This window comes from Cervus elaphus, chromosome 3 (genome assembly GCF_910594005.1).
Source record: "Cervus elaphus chromosome 3, mCerEla1.1, whole genome shotgun sequence".
NCBI classification, from domain to species: domain Eukaryota; kingdom Metazoa; phylum Chordata; class Mammalia; order Artiodactyla; family Cervidae; genus Cervus; species Cervus elaphus.
Genome location: NC_057817.1, coordinates 12,479,809 through 12,504,635, shown reverse-complemented (window position 1 = coordinate 12,504,635; position 24,827 = coordinate 12,479,809). Strand labels below are relative to the sequence as shown.

General features: G+C 38.2%; 1 protein-coding gene across 8 annotated transcripts in view; it reads left to right on the top strand.

Moving 5' to 3' along the window:
* The first annotated feature begins 3,229 nt into the window (after positions 1–3,229).
* The window catches only part of PPFIA2 (PTPRF interacting protein alpha 2), a 484,065-nt gene continuing 462,467 nt past the window's right edge, over positions 3,230–24,827 (top strand). For 7 of the 8 annotated variants that reach the window (XM_043880449.1, XM_043880465.1, XM_043880430.1 and 4 more), the window contains exons 1-2: positions 3,231–3,475; positions 7,607–7,857. In XM_043880449.1, coding sequence (XP_043736384.1) covers positions 7,609–7,857 — 249 coding nt within the window. In that variant the 5' untranslated portion in view covers positions 3,231–3,475; positions 7,607–7,608. Of the gene's footprint in view, positions 3,476–7,606; positions 7,858–24,827 lie in introns of all 8 variants that reach the window. The other variant, XM_043880420.1, reaches the window with a different exon arrangement.

The following is a 24,827-nucleotide window of genomic DNA, read 5'->3' as shown; positions in this document are numbered from 1 at the left end:
CAGACTCTTTTGTTGACTATGAGGGCTACTCCGTTTCTTCTAAGGGATACTTCCCCAGAGAGTAGATACAATGGTCATCTGAATTAAATTTGCCTGTTCCTGTCCATTTTGGTTCATTGATTCCTAAAATGTTGATGTTCACTCTTGCCATCTCCTGTTTGACCACTTCCAGTGTACCTTGGATCATGAACCTAACATTCCAGGTTCTTATGCAATATTTTTCTTTACATCAGACTTTACTCACACCACCAAACACATCCACAACTGGGCCTGTTTCCACTTTGGCTTAGCCTCTTCATTCTTTCTGGAAGTATTTCTATGCTCTTCCCCAGTAGCATTTTGGGCACATCTGAACCTTTAGGGATGGGGCCCCCTAATCTGTTCTGTAACCATCCCTCTAGAGATTCTCTTGCATGCTAAACTTGAGATCCACTAGATTAAAACTAGTGTAGGTTTGACTATATCACCTAAATGTTATTTACACTTTTATTACACAGTGGTTTTAAGGGTGAGAATGTGAGAACATACAGTTTCTAAGCTGAGAATGACCATAAAGACAATTTATTCTCTGTAAAATATTCTTTACTATATGTTTCCTGCCATCCATTATCAAATTGTTCTCTTTTGTGCTATCAACTCTTAGTTGGCCTTCAACTCTGTTGTGTCAACTATATGTGGGCATTATATTTAGAATTAATATTTGTACTTCTTAAATGAATAGATATTAGACAAATCAAGACTTTTCTTGGAAATACTATTAATAACAACTTTGTGGCTATATTTGGCAAATGTTGATTACCAAGGAAATTATAAGGAAGGAAGGAAGAAATTCTTGTACAAAGAGATGTGTCAACTGTCTCTAAAAATAAGAATGTTTCTGAGGTATAAAGAACATTTTATATCTTCTGGGGGAATTCCAGACAGTGAAAATTATGAGTACTGATATATGATCAGAATGAAAAATCTGTTATTAAATTAGATCTATCTGAAAATAGGCTGGGCTGCTTTGTGACTTACTGAGTTTTCCTGTGGTTAAGAATATTTAAGTCAACATCAAATGGTAGGTTGATTGGGTGATCGAGATCCTTGCTACCCAAAGTATAGTTTCATCTGGGAGTTGTTACTGGTGCAGAATCTCAGGGTCCACCCCAGTCCAAGTGAGTCAGAATCTACAAGAGAACAAGATCCATGGGTGATCTATGGGGCTTCCGGGGTGGCTCAGTGGTAAAGAATCCAGATACCAATGCAGGAGAAATGGGTTCAATCTCTGGGTTGGAGAAGATCCCCTGGAGAAGGAAATGACAACCATTATACTTGCCTGGGAAATCCCATGCACAGAGGAGCATGGCATGCTACAGTCCGTGGGGTCCCAAAAGAGCTGGACATGACTTGGTGACGTAAACAACAGCAATAAGTACCCTGTGTTTGAGAAACAGTGCTCCAGTTGACATCTAATGACTCTTTACATTACTCTAGTACTTAATTCTAATAGGATTATGTTGTGATGCAGAATTTGAGTAACAGTCTAGAAGAGAAGGGGGTAAATACGTGAGCTTGAGCTCACCTTCTACTGTGAGGTCATCAACTCAATTAAATGCTACCTGTAACATAAAATGGTATGTTTCTTGAATACTGAATACTGTACCTAATGTAAGTGAGCTGTTATTTGAATAGTATTTCTACAGTTAGCTTTGGACTATTTGCCTAACACAAAAGTGAAACATATCTTTTGAATTTATTGCACTACATCATAAGAGTATTTGTACTAACTTCCAAATTATACACAATGTTGAACCCTTCTCCCAATTCCCTCCTGCATATCCTCTTCCTTATACTAAAACTAGGATATCTCAATTTCCCTTACTGAAACCTTTCCTTCTTGTTTAGAGCAGGTACCAGTTTTGTCTTCGGCTTCCTCTCTGTCCCTGATGGGTCTGTAAGAATGGACAGCAGAGGCAGAAGAAAGGAGAGTATGTTAAGGGGTGTGCAGGTATGAGAGAGCTGGAAAAGATCCAGGGAGCAGACCGCTCAAAGCTAAAATGTACTCTGGCAGGGAGTACTTAACACACAATTCTCATTTCCAAAGCTGTGAATGGAAAAGAGCTGGAGAGGTAATGAGAAGTGACAGATGCCGCCACACCCTACATTGACTCAGGTCTCTACTGCCCGAGCGAGTACCATGCCCTCGGTCTCGAGAGAAGGAAGCCGCTAAAGAAATGACAAGCACGGAAGGCCAGAGAGCCAGAAGATGCCCAAGCCTGTTTTGTCCCTAGCAGGACGGGCCAACACACGTCTTCCTGTGGAGACCATTGTGCGTGAAGCCCGGGCGAGGAGGAAGGCACCCGCCTCGTCACACCTGCCCGGCCCCAGCCCCTGCCTTAGCCGGGGGCACTGGGACCAGCGCGAGCCTCAGCAGCTTTGGGGGAGTCGTGTGTATCCGCGAGCGCGTGTACGTGAGGAGGAGAGCAAAGACGTGATTACTTCAGAATTTATTTAAGGACCGGTGGAAACCACTGCACCAGCTTCCAGGGGAAGCCCTTGTTTCAGAGGAAGAGGAGGTGGCGGCTGCCAAGGAGGAGGAAGGGGGTGGAGGCGGGGGAGACAGACGGAGGAGGAGGAGCGGCCACAGCACAGGCAAGCAGGAAGATGCTGTAGCATCCGCACTGGCGCCCAGCAGGTTGGTTCTCCCGGCCAACCGGTGCCAGCAAAGAGGCTGGGAGGCGAAGCTGGGCGTGGGGGTGCTGACTGCGTGCCCTTCTGGAGAGGCAGCAGCTCTTTTAAGTGAAATAAGACACCCTTCGCGTGGAAATAGGCAGGGGGCCAGGAAGGGCTCTGCCCTGCTGCTCGCATCCCTGCGGACTCGCTTCCCTCCAGCTTTTCAACTCCTGGAGGTAGCCATAAACTCCAGAGGGGCTCCGGGTCGGGGGCTGGTTGGAGAAATTCCCTTCCAGATTCTCCTCGCACCTCTTCCCAAAGCTCACGTTTGGGGGTGACACCCTCCAGGTGGCCCGGTCGCGGAGCAGCGCCGCTTGGTTAAGTTTCTACAAGTCAAAGCCAGTCCCCACTCGCCGACTCCCGCCCCGGGTCTCCAGCTGCCCGCGAGGAGCTGCGGCTGCTCCGGCAAACGGGTCGCTGCTGCTTTAAGAGCCGCCTCCCCCTCTCCTCCCTTTGACAATGGTCTGAACCGAGCTCTGCTTCCCAAAGCAAAATTTGTAATATGCCATTTTTCCGATGGACGCTTCTCCTTTTGGCTGCTGACGGAGCCGCGGGAAGATGCCGAGCTGCTGCCACGCCAGCCAGCCGGGGCACGTTCCGGGAGAACGCCGGGGCACCGAGTGTCTAAGCTGCTTTTCTCCTCCCGTTGCTAGGGAAATGGTCCAGGAGTGCCGGCTGTGAGCCTCCCCTCTCGTCAAGCCTGAGACTGCGGTTGTCATTGCTCAATTGAAGAAGCGGGACCCGAAATTACAGACATTAGGTACAGAGACTGTGTTTGAGTTACACGGTTTCCCACCTGCTTTATTTTTTCCCCCTCCCCCCTCCCCAGCCCCGGCCCCACCCCGCCCCCAGGGAAGATGAGATGCAAATTCCCTCCTTGTCAATTACTGTTCCCTACCTTTTGCTTTCCACCCCCACCCTCTCCCTTCTCCTATTTCTTGGCTGTCTCCTGTTGGGCAGGATGGACAATTTTGGTGTGGAAATTATGAAGTCAACTTCTTCAGGGTGGTGGGGGGGTGTGGCTGAGAGAGAACTGTCCAGCCAGCCTTGTGGGAGTGTGCTGGCCCTCTGGCCAGCTGTGAGTGCACTAGCGTAAAGAAAGTGCAAAATGCTGGCATTAAAAATAGAATAATATTTCCCGAGGACAGGGGACTTCAAAGAGTTAAATAGGAGGAGGAATATTCATGTAGTGTAATCAGACAATGGCTAGGCTTTCTTTCACCAAATTATTCCTTGTGGATTAACTGAGGTGGAGATAGGTAGGTTCTAAAGACTAAATTTTTGCAGAAGAAACTGACTACCGAGAATAATTAGATTTTTGTCTCCAGTAGGATCTAAATCCTAATTATCTGTTTGAATAAAGTGAGTCATTGACAGGAAAAAAAAAAAAGGCTTTTGTAGCACTGTCATATCTGGACACATACTGTTTGAATAGCATATATTGCTAAGAAACACTCTGGATCTTGAAAGCCCTTGGGTAATGACTCCAGTGGGCATTCAAAAGTTTTATTTTGAAATCAGAGATTTAGAAGACAGTCAAGGTTATGTGCTAAGAATAAGGGAGTTGGTTTTCCTGGTATAAAATACTTCAAGCTAAATTTCAGCACTGAGATAATTAAAGCAGCTATTTTTCTTTTTTAACAAAAAAATAAACAATGTCTCTAACTAGCCCTTGAAACCTTCAGTAATTAAATGACCAGGGCATCATCGTCTAGAAGAGTATCACATAATTCATGTATCAGTTGATTTTGGGAAGGGAATGATGAAAAGGCAAATATCAAAGCAAATTGTTAGTATGCTCTCTCTAGTTTTTTAGGAATTATGTCATACAATGAAGTTTTTAATGTTGAAAATGATTCTAAAAGTTAAAAGTGGCAATATGAGGATGAAATAGAAGATAATTTGAATGACCATAGCCTTCTGAACTATGCAAGTTACACTGAATACAGATTTTTAATTGCTTTTAACACCTAAAACACGCACTTAATAAGTTATAGTATATTTCAAAGAATATACAACTATTTTGTAATTTACACTAGACGTAATATCAGTTTTATTGCAAGAAACTAAGCTAGCTCATGAAAGTTGCCTTGTTTTTTGTAGACAAATGTTTTCCTTCTAATTTTGATGAGAAGACTTTAGGTTTACTCATTCAGGTTGACTGTGAGGGGAAAAAGCAGGTACCATGTGTTCATCTTATTTCCTAAGTAACTTTTGCATCGTTGGATTTTTTTTTTTTTCCAATTGGATTTGAAAAGTTTAGAGCACTCACTGGAATTAAACCTTTAGGCATAGAAGCAGAATGAATCATAAAGGTAAAATGTTCTTTTTGCAAAGGTGAATGTTGGCTATTTTATAATAAGAATAAATACTTGAATCTGCAATAGTTCTTTATAATTTTACTATGTGTTCTCAGTCAGGTATCCTATTGGATCTATGGGCTTGTTTTTTAAAAATGCCTACATTATTATTCCTACTTTACAGAAAAGAAAACTGAAGTTTGGAGACATGAAGTGAACTGCTCTGGCTCACATGTCTTGGGAATTGAATTGAATCAAGTTCTTTTGAGTGTAAATTTAATGGACTTTCTAAATCCCTTAGCTGCTTCTCATCATAGCATCTTCCAACTAAGTCAAAGACCAACTTTTATACTGATCAAAGAGCCTAAAGTTTGTGAATGTCTAATGTTTCCTGATGACGATGGTCGTCACAACTAGAGTAGCGTATTCGGAAGAGAGGTGTAGCTGAGGTAATTGCTGCAGTTAAGTTTTTCCTCATAATTTAAAGTATTATGAGTGACTTAAGAGTAGAGGTGGGCTCAGAGCTTTCCTTCAGGAAGGACACATTTAGAACACAACTTTGAAAATGTCTAACCAACCTTAAACTGAAACCCAGTAAATGTTTTGGCACTCATTGTCACTGTGCTACCATTTCCTTGCCCAGTATTTTGTTTTAACCTTAAATGTCAGAAAGAAACACGTTGGCTCTTGATAATGATTTCTCAGAATGACACAGCTGTTCAGTGCTGTGGATTTTATGCATGGCATGTGAACCAATTGCTTTAAATATTCAAATGTATTGGAGCTGTTTGTTTGTTTGTTTTCCAACTTCTTTTTAATTAATGTGAAGAAATTTATAACAGAAAGAGTCTCATTTTTCCCAGCTTTGTGAAATTGTTTGAATGAAATTCAGGTTGAGAAAAATAAAAATTATTTCTTTGCAACCATTAAGTGGTTAACAATATTAGCAAATGCATGAGTGTGATTGAGTGTGTACATGTGTGTTTTTAAATATTCATACGTCCTATTTGAATCACTTGTTTTAGTTTAGGGTGAAAAAGAAATTGAACAAGTCAAGTTCTTGCCTTCAGGGAGCCCAGTGTTTTGAATGATGAGCAGTAATTCAAAGGATTACTTTGAATTTTTCTAAAATTTACCCCTGCCTTAATTCTTCTGTATAGGCTGTCAGTCACAGAATACTTCCTTTTATCTTTTTAAAAGTTTCTCCTAATTTTCAGTGGGCCTTGACCAAATAATTCACAGATAATTGAATTTCTCTATTCAATAACTCAATTTATATGAAGAATTACATAAAAAGTAATTAACTAATGAACTGTTAAATCTTGACATTTTATTTGAAAATATCACCAGAAATATTTTCCCCAAGGACAGGATTATGTAGGCAGAAAAATAAATTGACCTTGTATTATAAAACCAAAGAATGCTCCAGGATCAACAGCCAAACCAGCCTTTCTCCACATCAGACTTTTGCAAAACCAAGCCCTCTAATTAATAGCTCCTGGCTTCAGTACAACTGAAACTGAGATGGATTTGATGTTTTCTTAAACATAAGAAAGAAAAGAGTAAATGAGATAATTTTTGATTTTTAAAATGCTACACAACAGGTCAGTGTTACATCTTAATGTCTGTGTTTTCTGTTTTAAATAAATTAATTTTAAAATATTCTGAAGAGTTCATTTATTTTATGACTAGCTGCTTCTGGTTAGCAGTTAGGATGTAAACTTTCTACATTAGCTAATGTAATTTATGGCATCTGTTTTGTGGAATACTTGAAAGAGTGTTAGTCTGTATTGTTTGGATGGAAAGCAGACAAAGTAATTTGCAAGAAACAAAAGAATAAGTATAATTAGTAATATAATGACCTAAACAAATTTATTCATTTTAGTCTATATCCTAAAGCATGTGTCTAATTTAGTCAGCATAACTTGTCTACTCTGTGTAGAATACTGTAGGAATTCAGGAAGAGAGCTTGTAATAATAAAATGGGAGTTGTAAAGTCAAGAAGCTTTAAAATAGCTGTATTAAAAATTTGATAAAATTAAAAAGTAAAAGCTGATTTTTACATAAATGCTCCATTATTTTCAGATCTTCTAAATGAAAGAATGAACATAAATGCATTCATTTATTTAAGTAACACAAACATAATTTGCTTCCTACCTGTTAAATGTCAGCCACTATGCTTGCTTTTAACAATGTGATAACAAATAAGGGTAAAATGGAGGTATTAGTTATAACTGATTTGTAAATTTGAATGGGAAGAAAGATGATCAATTAATAAGTGTTACAACATCTTATTATAAATTGAATGGGGTGGGGTAAATCATTAAAAAAAAAATCTTTGAGAAGTAAATGAAATCAAGCTGTGTTTTTGTAGGCAGGAGATATGTAGATTGTCATGCAAAGAGAAAGCAGTTGGTTTGAGGAAGTCAGTGAATCATATTTCACTGAGGTCAGACTTTTAGTATGGTAGGATTTGGGGCAGTGGGGAAAGGAGAAAGGCTGATGAGCTGCAAAGAGTTGGGTGAGCTGAGGGTCAAGTGGGTTTATTGGAAATCTTTTTTTACTAAGATTTCTCTCCCCTTTAATTTAAGCAATGATGTGTGAAGTGATGCCCACGATTAATGAGGACACCCCAATGAGCCAAAGGGGTTCCCAAAGCAGTGGCTCGGACTCAGACTCCCATTTTGAGCAGCTGATGGTGAACATGCTGGATGAAAGGGATCGTCTTCTAGACACCCTTCGGGAAACCCAAGAAAGCCTCTCACTTGCCCAGCAAAGACTGCAGGATGTCATCTATGACAGAGATTCACTCCAGAGACAGCTCAATTCAGCCCTGCCACAGGTATGCCTCCTGGGAGCTTCTGTCCTTCCTACTGCAGCTGAAAATGTGATAAGATATAAGCTTTTCTTTATTTCCATTCTGATAATTACTTTTGCCCTTAGTAGATATGATATGCAAATTTTGGTGAGAAAAATTTAATAGGTAATTAGTTCACATGCAACTTTGCCTCAAACAAAATAGTGGGAGATTTGAAGTGGGAATTTGAAGTGGGAGACTTGAAGCATGGGTCCCAACGTGTTTCTCTTGGAAATTTTATTTGTTTTTTGGTGGAGGTGGAAGATCACCTGTTGATCAGCTTTAAATTACCAGAGTGTGAAAATAGATAGTTTTCTCTTTCTTGCTTTTTAAACACTATTATGATATTTGGGCTTCCCTAGTAGCTCAGCTGGTAAAAAAAAAAAAAATCCACCTATAATGCAGGAGACCCCAGTTTGATTCCTGGGTTGGGAAGATCCCCGGAGAAGGGATAGGCTATCCATTCCAGTATTCTTGGGCTTCCCCTGGTGGCTCTGATCGTGGGAGACCTGGGCTTGATCCCTCGTTGGGAAGATTCCCCTGGGGAAGGGCAAACCCCCTCTAGTATTCTTGCATGGAGAATCCCCATGGACAGAGGAGCCTGGGGGCTACAGTCCATGGGGTGACAAAGAGTTGGACACAGCTGAGCGACTTAGCACACATGACATTTGGAAAGATGTATTTTACATTTCCAGTTTTGTGGTCTGTCTTTGGAAATGATAGTGCTTGGAAGTCTGTTGTCCAATAGTTTTTATTTGTCTTTCTTTAGAAAAGGTTAATACTGCTTAAAATTATTGAATTTAATGATGTATTACCCTCCCTTCAAAAAAGACATTTCAACGAGTTTCTTTAAAAAAGAAAAGTATTTTGGAGATAGGAGAATAGGCAAAAGTTCAGCTTTATTCTCACAAACTTAAAATTGTTACATTTTAACAATTTTAAGTAAATATTTATAAAATAATTATTTTATGTGATATGTAATAACATGTTATATGTGTTATGTGTATGTATAATAATAATATTATTACTATTATATGTAGTAATATTATAACATTTTTAATATATTATTGTCATATACTTATTTTACAGAAAAAAGTGATATTTTAAGGATTTTCAGCTAATTTATATACAAATTTAATAATGAGTCAGATCTCTTATTTAAGAATAGCATATTTTAGGTATGAGAAGCATCATAGAATGAATTAAGTTTTTAATAATCACCCCTCAATAAATATTTTTCTTTTAAAAGCAAGTTTGATTGGCCCTTTACTTAAAAGACAGTACAGCAAATGCTGAAGAGTTGATCTTTCTCCATAAATTTATGTCTTGTAGGTAATATCTTTTTATAACTGAAAATTACATAATCAATGTTGATAGAATTCTAAACCAACCATACTATAAACATGTAGTATGATGTTGAGATATTTATGACTTTCAGAATAAAAAGGATCTCCTAGATTGCTCTGTCACGTTCCCATTAGGTAATTCCATGATTCCCATCCCAGTTCATTTTCAGTCTGTTTTGTGTTGAGATGCAATAATATTTCCAATAACTCTAACCTGATGACATACACTGATTTGTTTACACAGAATGTATTGTATTGGTTCATTTCAAAGGACAACTGTCATACTTCACCAAGAATTATATTTTTCCAACTAGACATTTCAGTATTTACAACTGTTCTTCATACAGTCATTTCTAGAATGATTATCATCATGCTTGCTCACCTCCAGAATTATCTGAGTTGGTTAATGCTGTTGTTAAAATATGGTCTTATAACCAATCACACTATTCCTTACCTTCTGTGATGAGCACAGAATAGGGCAATCATTTCTTTTCTGGATAGAGTGTTTCATGAAGAATCCTAGAATTGTATTATTTTATTATTTGGGGGGCCAGTTCAACATACTTTTATTATGCATTAGAATGGCAAAAAACTGAAGTTTGTAATTGAGTTCCAAAAATACCATGTATTTTTCCCACACTCTTCTTAGAAGTTGACTCTTTGGTCCTAAGTGTAGGACTATACAGGTACCCCTCCTAAGGTTATCTTCGTATATTTTATTTAAGCTTGATGCTATTAGTTTCTGATGCTAACCCTATTAAGATGATTCTAAGAATAATTTGGGTCTTACATTTTTTTTCTCTATCATGGTGACATGATAGAGACATGGGTGAATCTTTTATAAAGATGTTGTAAAAGTAAAATATTAATGCTAGAATATCTGGGAGGGAAAGGAGAAAACTGAAAATTTTTCATATATTTATATATTTATATATATATATAGTGTAGATAAACCTCTTTTAAATGGTATAGGAATGAAAATATCTTAATTATAGCATTCAGTTACGTTGAAAATCTGTATTATATCTTCAAAATGTGAAAGTGAAAGTTGCTCAGTTGTATCTGACTTTTTGCTACCCCATGGACTATACAGTCCATGGAATTCTCCAGGCAAAAATACTGGAGTGGGTAGCCATTCCCTTCTTCAGGGGATCTTCCCAATCCAGGGATCGAACCCAGGTCTGCAACATTGCAGGTGGATTCTTTACTGTCTGAGCCACACCTAAATTTAAAATTTTTGACTTTTAATTAATTATATTGGTACACAATCTCTTATCCAAACCCCTTGTGTTTTAATGTTCAGAATTTTCCTAATTTATGTTCTGTATGTATTGTAAAACTTAAACTATGATCTCCTCTAGCCAAACTCTAGGAAACACTATATAATTATACACTTCATATTTCTGAAGAAATATGAGAAATTCCTACTGTGTGAAAAATACTAAGACTATAAATGGTCTCATACTTACAAATAAATGTCAGTTTTCAGAGTGTTTGAGTTTGGGAATTATAGATTAGGGATTAGGAGCCTGTACATTTACATGGGTATAGTTCTAGTCTCTTATAACACTTTGACACAGTTTTCAATATTTATATTTTACTATTAGAAATATTTAATAACCTTAGCAATCCACAGGACATTAAATATAGTGATAGTCCTTTAATTTGTTAAAGCAAATACTTCATAACCTAATCTGCAACTTCAGGGATTTAAGTTTTCTGCCAGTTACAGAGGAATATAAAATTCTTCAATTGGCATCCTTCAACCTTTTAAAATATTTTGTAAGCAATGTACCTGAGAAGAAAATGACTCCTGTAAATGTGAGTTTTTCAGTTCAGTTCAGTCACTCAGTTGTGTCTGACTCTTTGTGTCTGACTCTTTGAACTGCAACATGCCAGGCCTCCCTGTCCATCACCAACTCCCAGAGTTTACTCAAACTCATGTCCATTGAGTCGGTGATGCCATCCAGCCATCTCATTCTCTGTCGTCTCCTTCTACTACTGCCTTCAATCTTTCCCAGCATTAGGGTCTTTACCAATGAGTCAGTTCTTCACATCAGGTGGCCAAAGTATTAGAGCTTCAGCTTCAAATCATTCCATCCAATGAATATTCAGGACTGATTTCCTTTAGGATGGATTGGTTGGATCTCCTTGCAGTCCAAGGGACTCTCAAGAGTCTTCTCCACACCACAGTTCAAAAGCATCAATTCCTCAGCGCTCAGCTTTCTTTATTGTCCAACTCTCACATCCATACATGATCCCTGGAAAAACCATAGCTTTGACTAGATGGACCTTTGTTGGCAAAGTAATGTCTCTGCTTTTAAATATGCTCTCTAGGTTGGTCATAACTTTTCTTCGCGTCTTTTAATTTCATGGCTGCAGTTACCATCTGCAGTGATTTCGGAGCCCCCCAAAAATAAACTCACTGTTTCCATTGTTTCCTCATCTACTTGCAGCAAAGTGATGAGACCAGATGCCATGATCTTAGTTTTCTGAATGTTGAGTTTTAAGCAAACTTTTTCATGCTCCTCTTTCACTTTCACTAAGAGGCTCTTAGTTCTTTGCTTTCTGCCATAAGGGTGGTATCATCTGCATATCTGAGGTTATTGATATTTCTCCCAGTAATCTTGATTCCAGCTTGTGCTTCATCTAGTCAAGCATTTCTCATGATATACTCTGCATATAAGTTAAATAATTAGGGTGACAATAAACAGCCTTGACATATTCCTTTCCCGATTTGGAACCAGTCTGTTGTTCCATGTCCAGTTCTAACTGTTGTTTCTTGACCTGCATACAGGTTTCTTAAGAGGCAGATTAGGCAGTCTGGTAGTCCCATCTCTTTCAGAATTTTCCACAGTTTGTTGTGATCCACACAGTCAAAGGCTTTGGCATAGTCAATAAAGCAGAAATAGATGTTTTTCTGGAACTCTCTCACTTTTTTGATGATCCAACAGATGTTGGCAATTTGATCTCTGGTTCCTCTGGCTTTTCTAAAACCAGCTTGAACATCTGGAAGTTCATGGTTCACGTACTGTTGAAGCCTGGCTTGGAGAATTTTGAGCATTACTTTACTAGTGTGTGAGATGAGTGCAATTGTGCAGTAGTTTGAGCATTCTTTGGCATTGCCTTTCTTTAGGATTAGAATGAAAAATGACCTTTCTAGTCCTATGGTCACTGCTGAGTTTTCCAAATTTGCTGGCATATTGAGTGCAGCACTTTCACAGCATCATCTTTTAGGATTTGAAATAGCTCAACTGGAATTCCATCACCTCCACTAGCTTTGTTTGTAGTGATGCTTCCTAAGGCCTGCTTGACTTCCCATTCCAGAATGTTTGGCTTTAGGTGAGTGATCACACCATCGTGATTATCTGGGTCGTGAGGATCTTTTTTGTACAGTTATTCTGTGTATTCTTGCCACCTCTTCCTAATATCTTCTGCTTCTGTTAAGTCCATACCATTTCTGTCCTGTATTGTGCCCATCTTTGCATGAAATGTTCCCTTGGTATTGTGAGTTTTTAGGCAGAAATAAAGTATGTAAAATAAAAACTACGATAATGTAAGAGTGAAGTTTGTTTTAGCAAACACGGAATAGAATTCAAAGCTGAGTCAAATTTTATGACATATTATGTTTTCAATTGCCTATACAATAATTTTTAGTTGTTGATGATTTTGTGTTTTGTGTTAGTCATTTTCTCTCCTATCATTTTTTCAGGAACAAATGCAATGGTGATTTTTACAGTCTTAACTGTGAAAATATTGTGTAGTCATATTGTTTACTTTTTTCATTATGTAATTAAAGGTGTTCAACAAGGACTGATAATTCCACATCATTCCACATTTAGGCCTGATGTTTCTAAGCAGTACACTGATGTATAATGCACAGATCCATTTTAATGAGCCATAGAATCTGAGATTCAAGATGCCCAAACTCAGTTATCATCTGCCTCTCACTCAACCAAAGTTGCTCTAGCTCTTCATCCAAACACTTGATAGTCCTCATAGCTGACTGCCCAAGAAGAGCCCAAGAATACTGGAGTGGGTAGCCTATCCCTTCTCGGTAGCGGATCTTCCCGAACCAGGAGTCAAACCAGGGTCTCCTGCAGGCTGATTCTTTACCATCTAATGTATCAAGGAGGCCCTTTTTCAGCATCTTATTTAGCATATATTGTGGGTCTTCTGTTTATTACTGAATGATTACATATGTTTGTAATGGGGATAGAAAAAAAAAAAAGAACATAGTTTTTTTCCCAGAGAATGTAGGAAATAGATATAACATTAATAGGTAGAAATTAATATAGTACCAGAAGATTATAGAGGTACTAAAAGTATTTGTACCACAACACTGATATGTAATAAACTACATAAAGTTTCATGTGGAAGATGCTATTAGAGATATTTTTAAGAGAAGGTTAGAAAGGACTAGAGGATATTTTGTATCAGACAGTATAATTATGCCGGGATGATCCTGCTGAAGAATATGTGGGGACTGAAATTTAGCCTGTGCTCTGCTCCAGGCTAGGTGAGGTGTTCCTAATTCCCAGAAAGGAACCAGCTAAGCTAGCGTATCCCTGGTTAAAAAGAGAAGAGTAAATAGGAATTAAATAAGGAGAATGACTGAGAGATTTGTTGTTGAAGGGCTGTAGGGTAGGAATGCATCTTTTGTTTAGTGATAGTGGAGGATTCTGGCCTGTTCGTATGTGTGGTGAAAGCTCAGGATGGACATTTGTATACAGAGTAATCAATAGAAGCTTGAGTGAACTCGTGACATGATAAGGCAATAATGAAGGGATGTTGTTCTTCCATTTTGATTCAGGATAGGTTATATAATACTTGTGTATCAGTTACCTATGGCTAAAATAATGCTATGTAACAAACAACATGAAACTTCATTATCATGCAATATAATGGGTTTAAGGAATTCAGCTGACCTTTACTGGGCTTCCCAGGTGGTGCTAATGGTAAAGAATCTGCCTGCCAATGCAGGAGATGTAAGAGACATGGGTTTGACTCCTAGATTAGGAAGATCCCCTGGAGGAGGAAATGGCACCCTACTTCAAGATTTTTGCCAGGAGAATCCCATCTACAGAGAAGCCTGGCAGCCTACAGTCCATGGAGTTGCAAAGAGTTGGACAAGACTGAGTGCCTGAGCCTGACCTTGACTTGGATTGGTTAATCTTGGCTGGGCTTACTAGGCCACTGGTTGTCTGAAAGTGGACTCAATTAACTGTATGTTAACTGGCTATTGTTTGATCTAGGATGGCCTTAGCTGGACCAGCTCGGGCCCCTCAACTCTAAGTTTGTATCTGATCCTTCAATAAGATAGTCTGTGCATGTTTTCATGGTGATGGCAAGAGAGTAAGGGCAAAGCAAAAAAAAGCAAGTACTTTTTAAGCTTCTGCTTGGGTCTTTTTTCTTTATTTTTTGGTAATACTCCTTGGCCAAGCCAAGAGACAGAGTGGAAAGCAATATTACATGGCAAAATTACAAGGATGCATGAAACACAGTTAACATCAGTGTAACAAAACTACCACAAATAGATGTTAAAAGAGTCATTTGGGTCATTATTATGTTAGAAGAGCTTATTGTGATAATGTAATCATTTTGATGAGGTGTGGGAATTGGAAATAGGACTGTGAACCCTGAAACTAAGAAAGGCATGTCAATGTAGAGAATATTGAGGAGAGAGAATGGACATAGCGAGAAAATGAACTAAATGGCTGTGACTTTGGACTGAAGTTAGAAGATCTGAATTTGAATTGGAGTTCTTCCGCTTATTAGCTAAGCTGTCAAGGGTAAGTGACTGACTTCTCTGAAACCCTATTTTTTTAATTGGAAGGAGAGGATGATATCTACCATATGAGTGGTTAAAAGGTGGTGTGCGTATGTGCTTCAGAAACCTTAAACATTATTAAATGTCGCCTGGTATTTTTCATAAATTGCAATGCACCAGTATCTACTCTGATGAGGAATTAAGTTAAAAGAGGCTACTTGTGGAGAAGAGGGAAACATTAATACTTTAACATTTTAAAAAACAAAATATTTAAGTGAAACTTACTGGAAGTGACAGAAGTCACTCTTATTCCAGAGACGCTGTCCCTAGGTATATTTTTGGCTTGCTACTTACTACTTACTAGCTTAATACCTTGGTCAAAGTAATTAGTTCAAATAATGATAGAACCTGCCTCATAAGGTCATTATGAGACATAAAATGAACTGGAACATGTCAAATGATCAGTTCGTACCTCGCAGATAGTACATGCTCAATAAATGTTAAATGCAGCTATTGATGTTATTATTACCATAGATATTACCATCATTATCCTTAGCCAATCTTAATGGCACAGTTTTCCTGGGTAATAATGAACACCAGCGCAAATTGAACGTACTAAAAATTCTACTCTCCACAATCACTATCAAATTTTGTAAGTTTTTGATTCATCTTATTAAAAAAAAATCTTAATTGCACTTTCTTAAATTGTTTTCCCAATTTCTTCACTTCCTTGATGGCCAGTCTCACGTCTCTTAAGTCAAACAATAGCCTTCCTGTTGTGCTAAGATCACATCTGGATTGAGAGCTCCTTCCTTTTCAGTGAGACCTAATGCCATCATACCACACACAGAAGGGTTTTATCCTTCACGCCTGTCAAAAATAGAGATGCTATATTTTTGCTATCTCTGATTATGGTTATTCTGTTCTTAAAATGTGTTTCTCTTTCTTCCTGTTATTTTTCCCCCAGCCAAATGAAATGGTACTTACCCTCAGCCTTTATTTCCTGTTATTTATAGCCTTTTATTTGTCTTTATTTATAACTTTTTTTGTGTGACAGTGCTGTGAGGCATGCAGGATCTTAGTTCCCTGACCAGGGACTGAACCCATGCCCGCTGCAGTTGAACGGTGGAGTTCTAACCACTGGACTGCCAGGGAAGTCCCTCTCTTTTCTTCTTTAACTCTTATAATAAGGCTTCTATCATCACCATTCTCCTAAAAACACACTCCTGTATGCCACCAATGTGTGCATATTTTGCAAATCTAGTGATCCCCTTACATTCTTCATGTTCATGGCCTCTTTGTGCCAAAACATGCTATTCATTATCTCATCTTGAAATTCTCATGTCCTTAATTCTTCATAACCACTCCCCTCAGAGGCTACAAGCTGTGTTGTTCTCTAGTACTCACTCTTTTCCTACATATTCTCATATACTTATTTCTATCCATGCTCATCTTTATTTACCTATGTTCTCCAACCTTAAGCACTACCTTCTTTAATACTTCCCTCCAAACCCTTGATCCCCTCCTTTTTATCTCCGCCTTTGACTTTTTTTTGTCTCCTTATCTTGAATTTCTCCCTCTCCTTCTCAACTGGCTTTTTGGTAACATATTCAAATCTGTTTCTTAAAAGTACAGTGATGGTAAGTTCAATAACAACAAAAGAATTCCTTAACACTGTGTCTCCATTTAGCTACCAATCTCTTTTTTCCTTTATTTCCCAACTTGTCTATTTTCACTGTCTCAATGTCTTCATCTTCTATCCACTTTTTGAGCAACTGCAGTTGGACTCTCCTTCTGAAACCTTACTAAAAATTATGTTACCAGTTACCAACTGATGAATGTAGTAGGTTTGTTTTATTAAAATTCACTGCAAAATTTGACACTGTGATTAACTCCCTTCTCAAAAAATACCTCCCAAGATAAACAAACAACAACAACAACAAAAACATTTCACTGTTAACTTTCATGATAGCACATTGTCTTCATTCCTAAATCTTTCAAACTTTTTTCTCCTAATACTTTTTTCTGTGAGCAATTCCTCACTTAGCCACTTTTAAAATGCTAGATAATAAATAGAAGATGACTGACAGTAATATCTAACATTTCTGAACACTCCACCTATGCCAGGTAATGTTTCACTGAAGCATCCAGATATTAAAATGGGAGGCCATCTTTCTGTTTGAGGGGAGGCTAAACTAGTGAGGTGCAAGACTTAATTTGCAGGAGGTGCTAAGATATAATCCAACTAATTTGTCCAATATGAGCTAAAACTCCATTTTAAGACTCTACAAAAGTTGGTAAAGCTAGAAGAGAGACAGAACTGTTTCACATAGCAGTTGGTATGCTGTGCATCATCTACCACACCACGTATGAAGCATGGGGTGATTCCTGTTCAACGTAGTCAGGTGAGAAGGGCTTCATGGGAAATGTTCAGAGAGCTTGATGTGCTTCCTCCAGAAGTTGAAGAATACAGAGGCTGAAGTCTAAAAGCCACAGCTGTGGCCAGAGATGCCCCTGTCTCTATAGCAGGTGGCACCTGTCAGATAAACTGCAACTCCTCCAGTATCAACACAAAGGTTAGTTTTTTGAAGAGCAAGAAGTTCCCTCTAAAGGGGATATTACTTAGGGTAATTTCTGTGTAAACCCACAAAGTAGAATGTTAAAACCCAGAGTTTCTAATTGGTGAGCAATGAGTGACAAATTGGGAGACTGACTTCAGAGAAGATACTGAAAGCAAGTCAATGAAAACCAAAGAATCTACAGAGGGGTTTTTTTGAGGAAGCCACGAATGCACCTTGGGAGAAGGACCATTGATTATCTATTTGCCATTCAGAAAGCCCCGCCATGGATGACATGTAGGTCAGCCCATACCGCTGTGATCTTTCTCCCCAGGTTCCCCTTCCATGGCCCTGATTCTTAGAAGGGTCAGAAACTATTGCTATGAGTAGGGGATGTCAGAGTAAAGAGAGACCATGCCCTCCTCCTCCAAGGCAGACCTGCTTCAAGGCTTGAAACAAGCCTGAACTAAGTGTTGTGGGTGGGTGGGGAGGATGGCTGGGGCTGGGAAGGACAGAGCACATCTTCAGGTTGGAACAGGAGTTCAGAGCTAGTATGTTACTGAACTAGCACTATGGAATTGTGAGACTATATTGAACTAGCCCTATGAAACTGTGAGACTGGATAATTTCAGAACAAAAGGAAAGATAGTTTATATTCTAAGCATGAACAAAAAAACTTAGCACATTTGGCTGAACTTTCATTTGGGGCTAATTTCTTTACCTGAGGGAGTCAGAAGACAGATAATAATATTAATTTCTGAATCAATCCTTAAAACATTCCAATGAGAGTGTTATCATTCCCATTTTACAGATGATAAAACTGAAGCATAGACAGGCTAAGTAACCTGTTCCACCAGGGTTCTATTCATGGCTTACTTTTGTTTTACTCTTAGTCATCTTTATTTCATTATATTTATAATGAAGTATTTAACTTCTCTAGAAACCTTTAGGGCTTCCCTTGTGCCTCAGTCAGTATATAATTTGCCTGCAAGGCAGGAGACCTGGGTTTGATTCCTGGGTTTGGCAGCTACCCTGGAGAAGGAAATGGCAACCCACTCTAGTATTCCTGCCTGGAGAATCCCATGGACAGAAACCTTTAAGAGACATGGGCCACAGAAAGCACTCATCAGAAATACTCCTAAGTTCTAACAAGGAAGGAAATAAGTAAGTGAAGTCACTCAGTCATGTCCGACTCTTTGCGACCCCATGGACGGTAGCCTACCAGGCTCCTCTGTCCATGGGATTTTCCAGGCAAGAGTACTGGAGTGGGTTGCCATTAAGGAAATGTGAAATGATTATTAGAGCTGGTATAATTATACTGAAAATAAGTATTCAAGGACCCCAAATCTTCATATTTATGTTACCATGAATTTGCCTTTTTATGTACTGAGCATACTTTATAGCCCATTAGGTCCACCTAATAAGTAGGACAGTATAGGCTTTATGGAAAAGTATTTAATTAGAAATTACAATACCTGGATTCTAGTTTCAATTTTGCCAAACCCTGTGACAATAGAACACCACTGAACTTCTGAGGCTTCTGTTTACTTACATATAAAAGAAGGAATTCTAGTACCATTTAAAATGTTGTATACGTGTGCCAATTTCAAATGATTATAAAGGGTATGCACCTCAGCTTTACTAATTTATTCACAGCCACTTAATATACAATTATTGTTTATTCAACAATATTTTAGGGCCTACTCTGAGTCAGGTTCTGTGTTTACAGGATAGTGTGGCTGATACATACTTGTTTTTTTTTTTTTATTTTAAGACTTTAGTCAATTATGGTTTCTAGGAATCTGTTATGGTATTAAGAATATAATGTCTATAATCCACTGAATATTATATTTATTTGTAAATTCTTTGAAACTATCATCTCTAGTTATTTTATTGCCTTTTATTCTCAACTGTGATGAACTGTCCGTGTTTCTATAATAGGCTGGTTCCCTCTTGTGTTCTAGAATCTCCTCACCTCCTGCTATTCTAGGACAAAACATTTTCCATCTTTTTTCCTACATCAACAATAATGTGTCCATCTCTAATGAATTATAACCAACAGCTTTAAATATTCCTATAATTCTCGCATTTAAAAAACCTATCAACACCCTGCCATACCAAGATGGCACCACATTTATCTTTCCCTTTGCAGGAAAAGTTCATTTTTTTTCACTATACTTGTTCTAATTTCTCTCTCCTTATTTCTCTTGAATCTATACCGCTCAGGTATAGATGAAACCCCATCAGTTTCATCTAAACTACTCTTGCAAATATTATTTATAACTTCCATATTGCTAACTATAGTGATAAAGTTTCAGTCTCCATTTGTTTTATCATTAGACACTTTTCTTGTACTTTCTTCATTTGGCTCTAAGTCAGCCCACTTGCCTGGTTTTCCTTCTACCTTTATTGGTTATTCCTCAGTCTTCGTTGTTAGTTGCTTCTCGTCCCCCTGACTCATTAATACTTGATTTCTCCTCTTTCTACCTCTATTGACACCATTGATTATTTCTTCCATCTCCCGGTTTTAAATAACATCTAAATATTGATAACAATGGAATTCACATTTCTAATCCAGACATTTCCTCTGACCTTCAGACTCATATTGCCAAGATTTAGAAATTTAAAATGTCCAAAACTGAGTTTGTGATCTTCAGTTAGTCTTATGCATCTCAATTAACAGCAGTGCTAATCTTATGCACGTGTATATGTGTTTAGTCACTCAGTTGTGTCCGATTCTTTGTAACCCCATGGACTGTAGCTCACCAGGCTCCTCTGTTTTTTGAGATTTTCCAGACAAGAATACTGGAGTGGGTTGTCATGTCCCTCCAAGGGATCGAACCCAGGTCTCCTGCATTGCAGGCAAGTTCTTTACCACTAAGCCACCTGGAAATCCCAGTCTTATGTGGGCTTAGGCCAAAATATTGGTGTCTTGCTTCTTTCACATTTGTATTCAATTTAGCAGTTAAACCTTTCAGTTTTAGCTTCAAAGTATACATAGAACTGAACCACTATAATCACCTCTACAATTGCACCTTAGGAGTCACTGTCTTTTCCAAGTAGACTAGGATTTTCCTAACTGGTCTCCTTGCTTGTATCCCTGTACTTTATCATTTTATTGCAAAAAGAACAGCAAGAGAGATCCTGACTCTGATAAAAGGCAAGTCAGATTTTGTTTCACATCTGTTCAAGTCTGTGAAATGCTTTTCCATTTCAATGTAAAAGCCCAGGTCTTTAAACTGGGTCAAAGGTCTAACATATGCCCCCTCCTCTTTATCTGTCATATATCATCCCTTGCTATTATCTAGCTCACTCAACTTTACTCCTACCATCCTGATTTTCTTTCAACATGTCAGGCATTCAACTGCCTTAGGGACTTTGCCGTGACCCTTCCTAAAGCCTGGGAAAGTTGCCTCTCCATAAAAACATGCTCTCTCAGCTCATTTGGGCTTTACTCAGATATCACATTCTCAGTGAGACCCTGCCTGATCACCCTATTTAAAATTATAATCTCTCTTTCTGCTAAATTGTGTCTGACTCTTTATGACCAAATGGACCACAGCTCGCCAGGCTCCTTTATCCATGGAATTCTCCAGGCAAGAATACTGGAGTGGGTTGTATGCTCTCCTCTAAGGTATTTCCCAACCAAGGGATCGAAGCTGTGGGTTTCTTATGTCTCCTGTTTTGGCAGGTAAGTTCTTTACCACTAGCACCACCTGGGAATAGCCCCTCCTTAATACTCCCAGTTCTTCTCTAGTTTTACTCCATAGCACTTATAAGCATCTATCATAGTGCATATTTTATTTGTCTGTCTTGTTCATTATCTCATTCTCCCTCACTATATTCTATTCTATGAAGCCAGGAGATTCTTTTTTAATGGTTCACAGCTGTGTTTTCTGCCTACAGCAGTATCTGGCATTTAGTTGTTCAAAAATACTAAATAATAAAATGAACACAAAAATCAGTTCTTTGCTTTCTGAACACGTTCTCTATATTCTGTGCTTATTTGGAAAGTCATATAGTCATAAACATGTTAGACAGCATATATTAAGTATCTTCACAAAACAGAAGAACAAATATAATTTATAAAGCCTTATGGCTAGAGTGTTTGTAACACTAAAGTCATAGTATATATGAGGCTGGTGTTATACTATACTTCAAACCCCTTCCATAATGAAGTGAGTTTTATATCAAGAGGTGGTGGCATTTTGAATATTTTACAAATCAGAGCATGGAAGATCAGAATGTAAATAACTTTCTTTTAAGATATGAATAAATTCCTTTGACTTCAAATTTCTTTTAGCATTTTTATGCTCTTTGACTAAGGAATTTAGCTCCTAAATCAAGTCAGCTTTCATAAAAGAAATGGTAAAAATAGTTTTGTGATGTTATAAAACTACTACCACTGTTTCGTATCTATATCTGACTTTCATTATGAGAAAACAATAATAAAAGTAGAATGTTTGGGTTACTTTTTTTTTTGAAGCAGTTTATTGTTTTGCTCGTTCTCATTGTCATTCTCTCAAAAAAGAAAATATTAAAAGAGAAAAAAACCATTAGTATTCTCAAGATGAATTTCTAACCTGAATTTTCCACTAAATCTTATAGTCTACTTTGGCATACTTGATGTTAGCATCCATATGATTCATTTGTTTTTTGTTAATCTTTGAAGAGAACATCTAGATTCCATACAAAGATATTGAAATTCACACTATTTACTTTCCCTGGATAATTCTCTTCATAGTTTTATGGCTCAAAGCTAGGTAGCAGCCACAAAAATGCTGTAGTTTGGGAAAGGAGAGTTTAGACTACAGTGAAATTCTTCTAAAACATAACTATCACACCCTGGGTAATTATATCATACATCTTTGTATTGATCACTGCAATTTAATTTACAAAGCGGTAGCTCTGTTAGCTTATTCTGTATGGTCCTTAGTAAGCCCTTAATATTTCTTATCCAACTATTTAACAGTCATAAAGATTATGTGATTTAATGTTACTGAAGATTAGTAGGTCAAAGGTACATAGGATTCACATTTTAAATTACTCATTGTATGCTAATCCAAGTTTTATTTGTGATTCTAGTGATTATTTTTTTACATAAAAGTCTGCTAATTTCCCCAAAACATGACAGAATTTATTAAATGAGATTCTGTTTAGTTCAGTCGCTCAGTCACGTCTGACTCTTTGCAACCCCATGAATCGCAGCACGCCAGGCCTCCCTGTCCATCACCAACTCGCAGAGTTTATCCAAACTCATGTCCATTGAGTTGGTGATGCCATCCAACCATCTCATCCTCTGTCGTCCACTGTCGACTGTCCACTGTCGTCCACTGTCCACTGTAATTCTCTGTCGTCCTGCCCTCAATCTTTCCCAGCATCAGGGTCTTTTCAAATGAGTCAGCTCTTGCATCAGGTGGCCAAAGTATTGGAGTTTCAGCCCAAACATCAGTCCTTCCAATGAACACCCAGGACAGATCTTTAGATGGACTGGTTGGATCTCCTTGAAGTCCAAGGGACTCTCAAGAGTCTTCTCCAATACCACAGTTCAAAAGCATCAATTCTTCAGTGCTCAGCTTTCTTTATAAACTCTCACATCCATACATGACCACTGGAAAAGCATAGCTTTGCCTAGAAGAACCTTGTTGACAAAGTAATATCTCTGCTTTTTAATATGCTGTCTAGGTTGGTCATAACTTGCCTTCCAAGAAGTAAGCATTTTTTTAATTTCATGGCTGCAGTCACCATCTGCAGTGATTTTGGAGCCCAAAAAAGTAGTCAGCCACTGTTTCCACTGTTTAACCATCTAGTTGCCATGAAGAGACAGGACCGTATGCCATGATCTTAGTTTTCTGAATATTGAACTTTAAGCCAACTTTTTCACTCTCTTCTTTCACTTTCATCAAGAGCTCTTCAGTTCTTCTATACTTTCTGCCATAGGGTGGTGTCATCTGCATATTTGAGGTTATTGATATTTCTCCCAGCAATCTTGATTCTAGCTTGTCCTTCATCCAGCCTAGTGTTCCTCCTGATGTACTCTGCATAGAAGTTAAATAAGCAGGGTGACAATATACAGCCTTGATGTACTCCTTTTCCTATTTGGAACCAGTCTGTTGTTCCGTGTCCAATTCTAATTGTTGCGTCCTGACCTGCATATAGGTTTCTCAAGAGGCAGGTCAGGTAGTCTGGTATTCCTATCTCTTTCAGAATTTTCCACAGTTTATTGTGATCCATACAGTCAAAGCTTTGGCATAGTCAATAAAGCAAAAATAAATGTTTTTCTGGAACTCTCTTGCTTTTTCGGTGATCCAGCGGATGTTGCCAATTTGATCTCTGGTTCCTCTGCCTTTTCTAAAACCAGCTTGAACATCTGGAAGTTCACGGTTCACGTACTGTTGAAGCCTGGCTTGGAGAATTTTGAGCATTACTTTACTAGCGTGTGACATGAGTGCAATTGTGCAGTAGTTTGAGCATTCTTTGGCATTGCCTTTCTTTGGGATTAGAATGAAAACTGACCTTTTCCAGTCCTGTGGCCACTGCTGACTTTTCCAAGTTTGCTGACATATTGAGTGCAGCACTTTCACAGCACTGTCTTTTAGGATTTGAAATAGCTCAACTGGAATTCCATCACCTCCACTAGCTTTGTTTGTAGTGATGCTTTCTAAGGCCCACTTGACTTCACATTCCAGGATATTTGGCTCTAGGTGAGTGATCACATCATCTTGATTATCTGGGTCATGAAGATCTTTTTTGTACAGTTATTCTGTGTATTCTTGCCAGCTCTTCCTAATATCTTCTGCTTCTTTTAGGTCCATACCATTTCTGTCCTTTATTGAGCCCATCTTTGCATGAAATATTCCCTTGGTATCTCTAATTCTCATGAAGAGATCTCTAGTCTTTCCCATTCTATTGTTTTCCTCTATTTCTTTGCATTGATCACTGAGGAAGGCTTTCTTATCTCTCCTTGCTATTCTTTGGAACTCTGCATTTAAATGGGTATATCTTTCCTTTTCTCCTTTGCTTTTTGCATCTCTTCATTTTCACAGCTATTTGTAAGGCCTCCTCAGACAGCCATTTTGCTTTTTTGCATTTCTTTTTCTTGGGGATGGTCTTGATCCCTTTCTCCTGTACAATGTCATGAACCTCCATCCATAGTTTATCAGGCACTCTGTCTATCAGATCTAGTCCCTTAAATCTATTTCTCACTTCCACTGTATAAGGGATTTGATTTAGGTCATACTGAATGGTCTAGTGGTTTCCCCTTCTTTCTTCAATTTAAGT